This window comes from Peromyscus eremicus, unplaced genomic scaffold, assembly GCF_949786415.1.
Source record: "Peromyscus eremicus unplaced genomic scaffold, PerEre_H2_v1 PerEre#2#unplaced_57, whole genome shotgun sequence".
Taxonomy (NCBI): Eukaryota; Metazoa; Chordata; class Mammalia; order Rodentia; family Cricetidae; genus Peromyscus; species Peromyscus eremicus.
The window spans coordinates 720374-735813 of record NW_026734301.1 but is presented as its reverse complement, the minus strand read 5'-3'; the positions used below and the strand labels follow the sequence as shown (position 1 = coordinate 735813).

Genomic DNA, 15440 nt, shown 5'->3' with positions numbered 1-15440 from the left:
TATACTTCCTGCCTAGCCAATGGCCAATCAGTGATTTATTTACTGACCAATCAGCAACACACTTGACATACAGACCATCCCACAGCAATCTACATCATGTTCTACTCCATGACTGTATGCCTGGTTTGTGTGTGTGTGTGTGTGTGTGTGTGTGTGTGTGTTGTGTGTGTGTGTTGTGTGTGTGTGTGTGTGTGTGTGTGTGTGTGTGTGTTGTCTCACTCATGATGCCTCTCCATAGCCAACACTGAACTCTGACTTGCCACTACATTTTCCTCAGTCAATGATTTCAAGGATTGGGTCATCCTACTCTTTCCATGAATTGCTTGCTTTCAATATCTGAGAGCTTACCTGGTTTTAGTGGCTCCAACAAGACCTGTCCAGAGCTAGTCACATCTTTACTCATAAACTCATAGCTTGAGTTAGCTCTACCGACACTCTGGTGAAATCTTCATAACTAACAATGTGAATTTTCTTTGAGCCCACCAATCTCTACAAGTCTGAGGATCTTCCCTGGGTGATTGTTCACTTCAGAGGTCTCATCTTTACTACTTCTCATTGTCCTGACCTAATTTCTAAGCATCCTTTCTTTCTCAAATTATTGATTATGAATCTTAAGGAGGGAAAATCCAACCCTGGACAGTACATGCAAAGTGAGCTTTCATCTTCACTTAGATAAAGTTTCTAATGAAGCAGAGGCCTAGATTTCTGGCTTTGAAAGGAGGATTATAACTAATGGCTTCCATTGTGACCCCAGAGGCTCCTGCAAATGGCACCTTGGTTTCAAGTCACTTTTGGGTGAGGTATGAGACAGAGATGTAACAGCTATACCATGTGACATCAGTACATGGACATTCTACTGTATCCTGGAGAGCCCTGGCATTCCATGTGATGTCACCAGTGTTGTGGCAACACCAACTGTCATTGGGGCATTTGTGCAGTGTCTTGTGTTCCACCTACAGACATGCTGACTAGACTGAACAGGATTCTTGGGAGACAGGATGACGAACACAGGGAGACCAAAGGGAGGCAGAAGGAAGACAGCCTTCAGTCTCCATGTCACAGATCAAGAAATAAATGGTTCTGGGGAAAGCGCAGTGAGTCCTGGGAAAGGGATGGAGAGCTTCCTGAAGGAGGAAGGCTTCAGCTGATTCTTCTAGGAGTGGGGCTAAGGGGGTGAGAGTTTCTGAGAAGCCATGGGCCTATCCTAGTCCTCTGAGTTCTTCAAGAGCAGAACAAAGTTGAGAATTTTTCAAGGTTAGTTTGGCAGAGAGCCAGGGATGGTCAAGGCTGCAGCTGTTCTGTTGAGGGCCCTCTGCTTTCACTCTGAGTGGGAAGGAAGCCCAGAGGCACTAAAGAGGTTTCAGTACCAGCCCTGCACTTCACCCACACTGGATGTCTTTTGGTGTGTATCACTAATAACAAGGAGAGTAAAGTCCTCTGGCCAGAGCTAGAGGTTCTCACAGTTTAAATAACAACCCACTAGCAGGGCAGGAGCCACCAAGTATTGCTGCATGTCAGTGACCACTAAGGTTTCTGAGTTTCTTTCCTCTCACTCGCCAGTCCTCTTCCCTCTACCTTGAGTGCAAACTGGGACATCACTCTTCCTGTAAGTATTTGTTCTTGGTGTCAGAGGGCGCACCTGTGGATCCCCAGTTCATAGGTATTTTCAGTCATACCTTCAATAATTGATAACTCCTTTGCTAACATCATGATGGTTAGAATGTATTCTGCTCAAGCTTTTGGCAAAAGTTTCGTCATTACCTATATGATTATCATTGTTCTGACAGGACCCACATAATCCTTCACCACCCCCATACATTGTAACAGCCCTGTGGATCTTCTCTAATGTGCTTGTTCACCTTGTGGAACTGATCTTCCTTCCTCATTATCCTGAGCTAATTTCTTAGTATCCTCTATTTCTCATCTTATTAGTTAGCATTCTTCAGGATGAGAAGAGCCATTCCTGGGCAGTGTTAGGAAATTGAGTCTTGCCCTCCATACATGATGAACTATTGAATTAGAATGAACTAGATTCTAATGAATCATTGAGATCTCTGGATTGAAATGACGAGGTGCTGAAGGCCCTGCTCTGTCTCAGGGAAGGCTGCTGGAAAGAGGAGCTTGGCTTTTGGTGAATTGGGGAAGAGTTTGTTATCAGATAGATGATGACATTAGCAGTGACCCTAACAGTCCCTTCTCTGGAAATTCTATTGTATGCTGGAGAGTCATTGGCATCTTCTGTGAAATCACCAGTGTTGTGGCAATGCCAACTGCCCTTGAGGCATTTATTAAGAGCTCACAGGGTTCACCAATTGACATGTTGGCAAAACTGAGCACACTGATTCACATAGAAAGCACTGGTTTTCTAAGCAGGAGTTGATGCCACAATTGGTACTTCTCTTAATTGGGTGCAGTAGCCTTGAATATCTGAAGCAATGGCCCTATGCAGCTTACCTGGGTTGCTAAAGAGCAGATCCAAAGTGGAGGATTTCTGAGGGCAGAGGGCCAGGAAATGTCAGGGATGCAGCTGCTATGCTGGGACCTTTTCCAGTTCATTATGATTGGCAAATAATGCTAAAGGAGGCCCAGAACCACTAATGAGGTATCAGGGTAGCATGTTGCTACACTTTATTCTCAGTGGATTTCTGTAGATTTCATGGATATCTGATATAAATACCAGGAAGGGAAACTTTCCATCCATGTACCCAGGTCTGAGACATTCAGTTGCTTTTAGTCCTGCACACAGATTATCAGGGCTGAGAGATGAGAAGCACCAGGCAGTCCAGAACTTTCTTGCATCATATTAGGTATCTGGTGAGAATTCCAAACCAGCATGGCTGGCCTTGATTATGCCTTTCAGGGACAGTGGGGCTGAAGTAGGGCCTGAGGCATATATCTATCCCTAGAGATTAGAGATAGACACATGGCTTATGGTCCCCAGTTTAAGAATATCTGCTCCAATTTTTGAGGGCTTCACTGGGTGCCATGCATTTCCTCTTCCTCAGGACTCCTCTTGGGACTCCACATGATCTCTCTTGGCCCTATGCCATTCATCTGGACTAATTCACTTGTGTTTATGTACCTATAGGGACTACTAGGAAGGCATCATCCACACCCTTCTTCCTCACTGAGCAGGAGCAACAGCTGAACCAGGTGGATAAACTGACCCTTCAGCTACAGATGATGACCAATGAGAGGAATGAACTGCTGGAACTCCTGGCCCTTTATAACAACAATGAGTTGAACAACAGGTACTCAACATGCCCTTTTCTCTGGTGACTGTCTTGAACCTACTGTGTCCTGAGTGCATCTGAGAGGCAGAACTGAAGCCTGTACGATTGAGATAGGACATAGTCTGTTCTGAATCCTCCCAATGAAAACCAGAGCTTGTGGCCTGAATCACAATATTCAGAGAGGGGCAGTAGGGTGTAAGATCACAACATGCATTTCAAGAGGCCCTGACAGGCATTGGCTTTTAGGAGATGCTCAGTGCTCTGAATTGATATTTATTTTTGCTTTTTGCTATGGCAGCAGCTTGAATGGCCTGGTGGGCCTACTCAGTCCATCTGTGTGTCACCAGAAGGCCTGGAATTTATCTCCTCTCCTCTCAGCTTGTTCCTTATACTATGAGACAATGCCACTTACCTGCATTTCTCTGACATCCTAACTGTGTGTTTGTTTATGTGTGTGAAGTGCTCTCTAAGGGGCCCAAACATGGCAGTGGCAGGTTTTGCCCTTTTCACTTCCCTCTCCCTTGATAAACCATTAGATTACATTCCTAAATTTAGTCCCCAAAGTCCATTCCCTTTAGTTCACACTGACTCATTCTTGAAACTAAACACCAAAATCTAATAATCATAATTCATTACTTGGCTACACTGGCTAACTGATCCAATCAGATCTCAACAACTCACCCTAGCACAGATTAACCTTTTCTACTTAAAAACCCACTGCTGAAAAAAGCCTGCTGCTTGCTGTCTGCCTTTGCCTGATCAAGAGACATGCTCCCAATGCCATGTGTGTCCTTTTGGGGTAATAAATCTCTTTGTGCTGAGGATTGTGTGTCTGAGTGTGTTCGGTACTGTCTTTGAGAGGCTTACTTACAGTGTGTGTGTGTGTGTGTGTGTGTGTGTGTGTGTGTGTGTGTGTCCTTCCAGATCCTGTGAGTCAGAGCTTGATAGTAGACCTGAATATTCACATGTTTCAAAGATTTCTGGTGATGTACATGCTGAAGCCAGGGAGCCCCACATTGAGCATCACTGCTCTCAGCTTTGTGCTCACCCTGGTGCCTCATTGGAATCCCCTTGGGAGTTTATAAAGCCATCCTCATGTAGTGCCTCCTTCATGGCTCTACTGATTATTATTTCTGGATATCCTGGTAAGGAGAAAGAATCTCTGTTCTCAAGACAGTGGAAATGTCATTGCAGATTTCAGATAGACCCCGATCTGTGGCACAGACTCCTCAGACCCTCTTAGCTGGCTAGTCTACCCCTCCAGGCCTACTGAGGGAGCTCATGTAGTCCTGTCTCCTTTCCTATTGACACCCAGCCTTTCCTGGCCCTGGGACAGTGAGGCAAGTCTAATGCACATCAGGAGGTCCAGTACATAGAATTCAGGGTGTGAAATCCAGTGGGCTAGGGTAGTATAAATCAGAACCTTAATTCATGTGGTCCCTGACACTCGTGTTCATGGGGTTCTTTGATCCTGGGGCCATGCCCTACCACAGGCTGATATCTGAGCTTGAGATGCTGAAAACACAGCATGAGAAGGAGATGTCAGATGTGAAGAAATTCCCCAAGGAGATCTGTGAGGCCTCGTACAAGTGCAAGGAGCTGAGTGAGCAGACCAACTCCTACCGGTGAGTGTCTAACTTAGATGGGACTCCAAAAATTGGTAGGGACTGCTTCTGTTAGTCTGAAGTTTCTCCAGTCCTGCCTGACCCAGCTGTCAGGAGAAATCTGTCCTACTCACCTCTGAAGTCAAATAGTCCCAAATAAACACACAGAGGTTTATATTACTTACAAACTGTATGACCAATGGCTTAAGTTTCTTGCTAGTTAGCTCTAGCATCTTTTTTTTTTAAATTTTTATTTTGCAATACAATTCAGTTCTACATATCTGCCACAGATTCCCTTGTTCTCCCCCCTCCCTCCCCCCTCACCTTCCCCCCAGCCCGCCCCCCATTCCAATCTCCTCCAGGGCAAAGCCTTCCCCACAGACTGAGATCAACCTGGTGGACTCAGTCCAGGTAGGTCCAGTCCCCTCCTCCCAGGCAGAGCCAAGGGACCCTGCATAGGCCCCAGGTTTCAAACAGCCGACTCATGCAATGAGCACAGGACCCGGTGCCACTGCCTGGATGCCTCCCAAACAGATCAGGCCAATCAACTGTCTCACCCATTCAGAGGGCCAGATCCAGTTGGTGACCCCTCAGCCATTGGTACATATTTCATGTGTTTCCATTTGTTTGGCTATTTGTCTCTGTGCTTAATCCGACCTTGGTCTCAACAATTCTCGCTCATATAAACCCTCCTCATTCTCGCTAATTGGACTCCCAGAGATCCACCTGGGGCCTAGTCATGGATCTCTGCATCCAGATCCCTCAGTAGTTGGATGAGGTTTCTAGCACGACAATTAGGGTGTTTGGCCATCCCATCACCAGAGTAGGTCAGTTCGGACTGTCTCTCGACCATTGCCAGCAGTCTGTTGTGGGGGTATCTTTGTGGATTTCTGTGGGCCTCTCTAGCACTTTGTTTCTTCCTATTCTCATGTGGTCTTCATTTACCATGGTCTCCTATTCCTTGTTCTCCCTCTCTGTTGTTGATCCAGCTGGGATCTCCCACTCACCCAAGCTCTCTTTCCCTCGACCCTCGCATTTCACTACCCCCACTCATGTCGAGGCTGTTCATGTAGATCTCATTCCATTTCTCTGTCATTGGGCAATCCCTGTGTCTTTCTTGGGGTCCTGTTTTCCAGGTAGCCTGCCTGGTGATGTGAGTAGCAGTCCAGTCATCCTTGTTCCACATCTAGTATCCTGTTATGAGTGAGTACATACCATGTTTGTCTTTCTGAGTCTGGGATACCTCACTCAGGATGATTTTTTCTAGATCCATCCATTTGTCTGCAAACCTCATGATGTCATTGTTTTTCTCTGCTGAGTGGTATTCCATTGTGTATATGTACCACATTTTGTTTATCCATTCTTCAGTTGAAGAGCATCTAGGTTGTTTCCATGTTCTGGCTATTACAAACAATGCTGATATGAACATAGCTGAACAAGTGCTCTTGTGGTGTGGTTGAGCATTCCTTGGGTATATGCCCAAGAGTGGTATAGCTGGATCTTGGGGGAGATGGATTCCCAATTTTCTAAGAAATCGCCATATTGATTTCCAAAGTGGTTGTACAAGCTTGCATTCCCACCAGCAGTGGCGGAGAGTTCCCCTAGCTCCACATCCTCTCCAGCATAAGGTGTCTTCAGTGTTTTTGATCTTAGCCATTCTGACAGGCGTAAGGTGGTATCTCAGAGTTGTTTTGATTTGCATTTCCCTGATGATTAGGGATGTTGAGCAATTCCTTAAATGTCTTTCAGCCATTTGAGTTTCCTCTGTTGAGAATTCTCTGTTTAGTTCTATAGCCCATTTCTTAATTGGACTGTTGGGCATTTTGGTGTCTAATTTCTTGAGTTCCTTATATATTCTGGATATCAGTCCTCTGTCAGATGTGGGATTGGTGAATATCTTTTCCCATTCTGTAGGCTGTCGCTTTGCTTTGTTGACCGTATCCTTTGCTCTACAAAAGCTTCTCAGTTTCAAGAGGTCCCGTTGATTGATTGTTTCTCTCAGTGTCTGTGCTACTGGTGTTCTATTTAGAAAGTGGTCTCCTATGCCAATGCGTTCAAGATTACTTCCTACTTTCTCTTCTAGCAGGTTCAGAGTAGCTGGATTTATGTTGAGGTCCTTGATCCACTTGGACTTAAGTTTTGTGCACGGTGATAGATATGGATCTATTTGCAGCCTTCTACATGTTGATATCCAGTTTTGCCAGCACCATTTGTTGAAGATGCTTTCTTTTTTCCATTGTGCACTTTTGGCCTCTTTGTCAAAAATTATTTGTTCATAGGTGTGCGGATTAATGTCAGGGTCTTCAATTCGATTCGATTGGTCCACATGTCGGTTTTTATGCCAGTACAGAGAAATAAAGAACTTAACTGATGTCATGACTCAAATGGACTTAATCGACATCTACAGAACATTCCATCTTAACAAAAAAGAATATACCTTCTTCTCAGCACCCCATGGAACCTTCTCTAAAATCGACCACATACTTGGTCACAAAACAAATCTAAACAGATACAAAACAATTGGAATAGCCTCCTGTGTTCTATCAGACCACCATGGTCTAAAGTTGGATTTCAACAACAACAAAAACTACAGAAAACCTACAATCTCATGGAAACTGAACAATACCCAACTGAATCACCAATGGGTTAAGGAAGAAATAAAGAAAGAAATTAAAGACTTCCTAGAGATCAACAAAAATGAAGACACCACATATCCAAACCTATGGGACACTATGAAAGCAGTACTAAGAGGGAAATTCATAGCACGAAACGCCCACATAAATAAGCTGGAGAAATCTCACACTAGTGACTTAACAGCACACCTGAAAGTTCTAGAACAGGAAGAAGCAAAGTCTCCCAGGAAAAATAGATGCCAGGAAATTATCAAAGTGAGAGCTGAAATCAATAAAATAGAAACAAAGAGAACAATACAAAAAATTAATGAAACAAAGAGTTGGTTCTTTGAGAAAATCAACAAGATAGACAAGCCCTTATCCAAACTAACCAAAAGACAGAGAGAGAGCATCCAAATCAACAAAATCAGAAACTAAAAGGGGGACATAACAACAGACATTGAGGAAATCCAGAGAATCATCAGGTCATACTTCAAAAACCTCTATTCCACAAAACTGGAAAACCTAAATGAAATGGATAATTTTATGGATAGTTACCACATACCTAAATTAAATCAAGACCAGATAAACTATTTAAATAGTCCAATAACCCCTAACAAAATAGAAACAGTCATTAAAAGTCTCCCAACCAAAAAAAGCCCAGGACCAGATGGTTTCAGTGCAGAATTCTACCAGATCTTCAAAGAAGAGTTAATACCAATACTCTCTAAATTGTTCCATACAATAGAAACAGAAGGAACATTACCAAACTCCTTCTATGAGGCTACAATTACCCTGATTCCCAAACCAAACAAGGATACAACAAAGAAAGAGAACTACAGACCGATCTCCCTCATGAACATTGATGCAAAAATACTCAATAAAATACTGGCAAACAGACTCCAAGAACACATCAAAACAATTATCCACCATGATCAAGTAGGATTCATTCCAGGGATGCAAGGATGGTTCAACATACGAAAGTCTGTCAATGTGATACACCATATAAACAAACTCAAAGAAAAAAACCACATGATCATCTCACTAGATGCTGAAAAGGCATTTGACAAAATCCAACACCCCTTCATGATAAAGGTCTTGGAGCGATCAGGAATACAGGGAACATACCTAAACATAATAAAGGCAATTTACAGCAAGCCAACAGCCAACATCAAATTAAATGGAGAGAAACTCAAAGCAATTCCACTAAAATCAGGAACGAGGCAAGGCTGTCCGCTCTCCCCATACTTATTCAATATAGTACTTGAAGTTCTAGCCAGAGCAATAAGACAACATAATAGATTAAGGGGATACAAATTGAAAAGGAAGAAGTCAAGCTTTCCCTATTTGCAGATGACATGATAGTATACTTGAGCAACCCCAAAGATTCCACCAAGGAACTGATACAACTTATAACCTTCAGCAACATAGCAGGATACAAGATCAACTCAAAAAAATCAGTAGCCCTCCTATATACAATGGACAAAAAAGCGGAGAAGGAAATCAGAGATACATCACCCTTTACTATAGCCACAAATGACATAAAATACCTTGGGGTAACACTAACCAAGCAAGTGAAGGACCTATATGACAAGAACTTTAAGTCCCTGAAAAAAGAAATTGAAGAAGATGTCAGAAAATGGAAAGATCTCCCATGCTCATGGATAAGCAGAACTAACATAGTAAAAATGGCAATCTTACCAAAAGCAATCTACAGATTCAATGCAATCCCCATGAAAATACCAACACAATTCTTCACAGACCTGGAAAGAATAATACTCAACTTCATATGGAAAAACAAAAAACCCAGGATAGCCAAAAGAATCCTGTACAATAAAACAACCTCTGGAGGCATCACGATCCCTGACTTCAAGCTGTACTATAGAGCTACAGTAATAAAAACAGCTTGGTACTGGCATAAAAGCTCTATCATCTTAAATTAACCCATTTCTGTTAATCTATGTTTGCCACATGGCTGCTGCATGGCCACGCTGCTGGCATGTTGCTCCTTGGGTGGCAGCTGGTATCTCCTCCACCTCTGACTTCCTTCTCTGTCTCTCCTGGATTTTTCTGCCTGGTTCCATCCTGCCTTGCCATAGGCCAAAGCAGCTTATTTATTAACCAATGCGAGAAACAAATATTCACAGCATACAGAAGACATCCCACAGCAGCTTCTCCCCTTCTTCACCTTTGAACAAAGGTGGGCTGTGTTTCTAGTCTGACCTCTTAGCAAGCAGCCTGCCTCATAGCTCATGGACTTGTGCCTCCTAAACTGAGTTATCCTAAGAGTGAAGAGTCTGAGAGCCCCTCCCAACATTTTCCTGTCAAAGTCTGGAGCTTCTAGAGAGAAAACATGGTTTTCACCATGAATGTTTTCTGTGGCTCTGGCAGGAGCTTACAGAGTTGGTTTCTATGGGAAGCGTGGATGGAATGTATTCCCATTGGGTCCTCTGTCCGCCTTAGAGCATGGTTTCCCTCTACCTGCTCATGTTTCCCCAATACTGTGAACAGTTAAACACCAGAGTGTGTGTGTGGGGGAGGTGGAGGATCCAGTTTTCATAGGTACATGGATCCCTTTTGCTGTCAGGGTATTCAGAAGCAGTTTGAATCTATCTGGAATTTGGCTATTCTCTGGCTTTGGCCTGCACCTGAGTGATGCTGGCATGGCTAATGTGGGTTCCTGCCCAGGGTCATGGGGATGGGGATGTGGGGCCTTGCAGGAATAATGGTATTAGAATCAGGAGTGCAGAAGCAGGTGGAACTCATCATCTTTGGTGATATTTCAGCACCCTCTACACTCAGCTCCTGAGTGAATGGACTCAGCTAAAGGAAAAAGTGAGCACGTTGAAAAAGAACAACAGAAAGCTGCAGGGGGAGCATATTTTACTACAAGAATCCTGTGACGAGGCGAGGATGCTCAATGTGGAGGCCTATGGAAAGACCTATGACCTCTGGACAAAGCAGAAGCAGGTAGGTTGAAGCAGGAGGGCCAAGTTGCCCACCTGTCTAACCATACACATACATATACACAAACCCATGTAACCCTCTACTCACTTATCCACCTGACCCATCCCATCTAATTGTTCATTTCTGTGATCATTCACAAATCTTTCTGGGGAGTTAGCCTCTTGGAAGGCATTGCATGACTGCCAAGGAAACCCTACTGCTCTGCTAGAAGCTGCAGTCCATAGAGGGAGACGGGTAAATCACATTTCACTCACTGATATGCTAGTATGGAAAGAGCAGTGCTATGATGGGAGCCACATAGGGAGTAGCACAGAGATCTGAGTGAGTGAGGTCAAGGGTCTGGGTCTCACTTGCTTTGCATAGGTCATATGAGATCAGAGACAGAAACAGTATGGAAGGAGGACCGTCCCCTACAAAAGCCAAACAATGGATCTATTTTAAAATTAATAAGTAGACTTCTCTTCTTTCACGGCATAGAAGTAACTTCCCAGGAAATGTCTGGGTTGTCTTACTAGCTTCACACATGGAACCTGACATTTTGATGCTCACTCTAACATGTATATGGCTGTGTTCTTAGGAAAGATTCCTTCTCATAGTTTTATAGAGTGCTGTAGTTCAGGAAAGTGCTGTGGGTGACATAGGTACCCTCCTACTGTGTGACCTGGGCTGTTTTAATATAACATGCACTATAATCTGGTCAAAAGTTGTTGGGTAATGACAATGGGTGACTTCCATTCTCTGGTCTATCACTGCCTTCTGTGGAGGAGTCTGGGTAGGTTTTGGGAGGAGTCTATGATGGGTCAACTTGGATCTATCAGGAGGCTTCCTGTCCAGTCATCTTCCATGGGCACTTGGTCTTGTGTGGTCAAACTCAGTTGTGTAGAGGTTGTTATTTATTTGTACAATCAGTGAGTCTGGCGATAAAAACTTCCCTAGGAGGGGAAACAAGCTCAGGCCAGGGCAGAAAAGCCTGGCTGAGTCTAAGAGGCTTGTAGACAACAGGGAGGACACACTCCCTCTCCCTGTAGTACAAAAGGTGTTGCAAGATTCCAGTATTCTCCCTTGCCCTTCTGGGTTCAAGAAAGGTGTGTGTGTGTGTGTGTGTGTGTGTGTGTGTGTGTGTGTGTGTGTGTGTTTGTGTGCCTATGTGTTGTCTTATGTGTTTCTATGGGGTATGAGAATATGTGTTTGAGCCTCTATGTGTATGTTCACTCACTCATGGAACAATGGAACATCTTTAACAATGATGGAGAGAGACTTAATGAGAAAGTACTGTGCCTAACCTGGTTAGTACCACTTTTCATCAGTCAAAGAACAGATGGAGCTGCCCATCATTCTGCATGTCCACACAGTTAACAACAACAAAAGGCCACAAAATTGATGCAAGCTAAAATTTTTTTCAGGTCTTTGTAGAGGCAGAATTATTTATCTTCAAAGAAATCCTCTGGAGAAAACAAAGTAATAGGGTACATGAAGGTGAGAAAGAGGTTACTGAGAGGCATGAAAGGTGCCTGAGGGTTTGTGTCCTTCTCTGCTCTGGGTGAATGGTGGCTGACCACTGATGACTTCCCTGCATCCTGTTTTGTTCTTCTCCTCATCGTCTGCTGACATTTTCCTTTCACCTTTGCCTAACCTTGGTTCAGCTAATCTTGACCATGGAGCTTGGCCTGGACTTTATTCTCTAAGAAATTCTGCACTGCAGAGGTGCTTGTGGCTGCATCTCAGCCCAGCAGAAGTCCCACAGCTATGCTGAGGTGTGAGGAGAGGCTGTCTCAGTGCACCCCTTAGGCTCCTCATACTCTAAAGCACCCACTCCATGTTGTGTCTGCAGCACTCAGAACCTGCTTTTATCCCAAACTTCTTCATACTGAGTTAAAATCGGCCTGATGGAGGGTTGAGAGAAATGAGAACTCTCAGACATTGCTAGTAGTGTAAGATGGTGCAGCCCTGTGAGAAGCTATATATAATTATTCAGAATGTTGAATGCAGACTCCAGTGATCCATTGATTCCAGAATGTAAAGTAGGTGTCCTCAGAGAATAGGGTCAACAGGGTTACAGCAGGACTCATCAGAACACCTCCAGCTAGAAACTATTCAGATGCCCATCCTTCATTAGGAAAAACATACAATGTGGTCCATGGAATATTGTGAAGCATGGAATAATACATGCAATCCTTTGGATGTGAGTTAATCAACCTTCTATTACTCAAAGAAATTCCTGACATAATCATATTACTTGGAGAAAAGGTTAATATAGACTTCTGACTTTAGACATTCTTGTTTTGTTTTGTTTTCTGAGTTCATTCCTTTGGGCCTAAATTGAGGCAACCTGTGGTTTAGAGAGCTTTTTTAGGAGGAAGCTGCCGCCCTTGGAGACACTGAGAAGCATTGAGTGAGAGCAAGGGGCTGGTCCACTGCCATCCAGTGGTCCTTTGCTGGGGAACTAAGCCTTCAATGTACAGTCTTTGGAACTTGCTAGGAGAGCTTAGATTACTGGTCAAGGAACCCTGGGGTTCACCTGTCGGTGTACAGGTTTATAAGGCAAGCACTACATTGACTTATCTGTCCACTGAGTTTTTCTCCCATGTGCTAATCTGACACACAGGCAGGCAAAACACCTGCACATATAAATTAAAAATAAAATGAAAATTATCAAAACAGAGTAAAAGAACACCATCTTCTCCACATCCCTGTGCTCAGAGTTTCCTGTGTTTTCCTGCCTCTGGGCTGGAATATGAGTACAGAGTCTGTGGGTCAATGAAAGGTCACTTTCTTCTCCATAGTATCCCAGGTGATGTCCTATTACATTAGTGTTATCTAGGAAACTAAAAAAGGATGCAATGTAGTGTGCTTGTATGTATGCATCCATGTACATATATGTGTTCTCGTGTGTGTGTGTGTGTGTGTGTGTGTGTGTGTGTGTGTGTGTGTGTGTCTTCATGCTTCTGTATGTTCATGGGTGCAGGAAACCCTCTCCTAAAAACACAATCTTCTAATGAGCAGGAACATCAAAGACATGAGGAAAATCTTCAGTCCCTGCTGAAGCAGAAGGAGCTGCTCACCTGGCAATGGGACTTGGCAGTAAAGTTGCAGCATCACTTCACTGTGTACCAGATGAGGTAGGAGCCTAGGCTTCCAGAAGCAGGTGGATCCAAGTGGGTTCACTGTACCTGGATCTCTGTCCTCTTTGAGTTTCTGTTCCATTGGCAAAATTTCCAGCCACAGCCAGGGAAAGAACACCTCAGAGTGTCGTTACTGGCTCAGTCAACAGGAACTTATGTCCTGGAAACAATATGCTTTCTCCTTTGTCTTATGTGGATTGTGTCCCCTTCTTCCATTTTGAGACCTCTAGTATGCTCTGAGTATCTCATCTCTTAATTTAGATCTCTTCACAAATATTTCCATGGTATCCAGAAACCTAGAGGGGATCATCAATCATGAAGGGAAGTGCATCCTCTTGCAACTTTATTTTTCATCAGGAACATCACTTCAAGATGTTTCTACCCTTTGGTAGATAGCACACAGCAGCCTACTGCTGATTGCAGGCTCTCTGCACTGTTTATCAGTTTCTCATGACAAGATTTACACTGGTCATAAACAGAGTAGGAGTTGACAATTTAATCCCATGCAGGGGTCTGAGCTTTAGGAATAATCAAAGGCTATTCTGCATTGCTGTATAGGCTCCACTAGAAGGCAGGCATAGAGTTTTCCAGGAAGTTCACATTCACCTGGTATCTAATCAAGGCCAGCTGCATCTATCCTGACCTGTGCCTCAGACCTTCTCATACTTATATTTCTCCAAAATGATGTCTTTGGACTGTTGGAGAAATATGCTGTTTTTTCTAATCCAGCATGGTGTGTATTTTCCAGTTCAACTTCTAGCAGTTTTTAAAATTTGAGAAAAAAATCTTGCCCAGGACCTCTCTGACCCTTTTCCCTTGGGAAAGCAGGGAATTAACTCATCTGAAAGGTACTGCTTGATTGTCTAGCTTAGTAGATCTAGTTGGGGCTCAAAAGCTGACATGGCAGGTCCCCACCGCCCCCATGGACTTCTGCTCTTGCTGCCTTCTTCCCTTAGGTTTGAAAACCTCCAGCAGGAACGGAGCGGACTACAGTCCAGGATAATAGCCTCCTGCAGATGGAGCTGCTGAAGCAGAAACACTATGTCCCAGGCAAGTAATCCACCATTGAGCCCCATCTCCAACAGCAGGGTGTTCATGGGGTGTGTTTACTTCCTTAACTTTTGTTTACTAGGGATGAATAGGCCCTGATTTTCTTACCAGTGGCACAGCAAAACTGTTTCTGAATCATATTTTTCTAATGATTTTCCATAACAGCACTTGTTAAGAAGAATGAGAAGGCAAGAAGCAGCCAAGACACCTTGAAGGCATGACATTCTACACTCCAGGTTCAAGGCCTCCTCAGAAAATGCCACCTCTTTTCAGCTTTGAACTCACTAGTGATGCAAATATCAACCTACCATCAGGGGATCCAGCCATAATCTGATCCACATCTGTTGGCTCACTATCCCCAGAGAAAAGTTTGTGTCAGAAATAAGTCTAAGATACAGAGAACACAAAATAAATTACTAAAAACCCTGAGTCCATATGTGATGGGAAATCTGACAAGAAAGACTGTGTTAATGTCACATTGCCATCCAGACAGACCACACCAAAAGCATAAGATCCTCTCTAACGCAGTGCTGATGCTGACGCCATGTCATGGGCAAGTGTTGCTGAAGATAATTCTCTACAGAGAATAAGCCAGTTCCTCACCGCTTTTGCTCTTCCATAATGAAATTCCAAAGAAAGTTGTAATTTCCTCAATTTTTTTTGTTTTATATCTTGGGATATTTATGCTTTGGTTTTTGGTTTTCTTCATTTTCATTTAAGGTTGTGTTAATTTTTGTTATTGCTTTTATCTTGTCATTGTTTTAATAGTTTGCTAAGGCTATACACTGTATATAATGATGCTGTTTTGAAAGCCCCCATTGAGTAAAATGAATGTATTTTCTGAATAAAATA

The 15440-nt window shown here is 43.5% G+C and overlaps 1 protein-coding gene across 5 annotated transcripts in view; it reads left to right on the top strand.

The window, feature by feature from the left end:
- LOC131901212 (disks large homolog 5-like) overlaps window positions 1-15440 on the top strand; it is a 124795-nt gene that overhangs the window by 43541 nt on the left and 65814 nt on the right. Inside the window, exons 1-3 of one of the 5 annotated variants that reach the window (XM_059252441.1) lie at window positions 947-1094; window positions 3089-3251; window positions 4727-4858. In XM_059252441.1, the coding sequence (XP_059108424.1) occupies window positions 962-1094; window positions 3089-3251; window positions 4727-4858 (428 nt within the window). In that variant the 5' untranslated portion in view covers window positions 947-961. Of the gene's footprint in view, window positions 1-946; window positions 1095-1368; window positions 1607-2224; window positions 2392-2444; window positions 2603-3088; window positions 3252-4726; window positions 4859-15440 lie in introns of those variants that run through there. The other 4 variants (XM_059252446.1, XM_059252444.1, XM_059252445.1 and 1 more) reach the window with 4 other exon arrangements.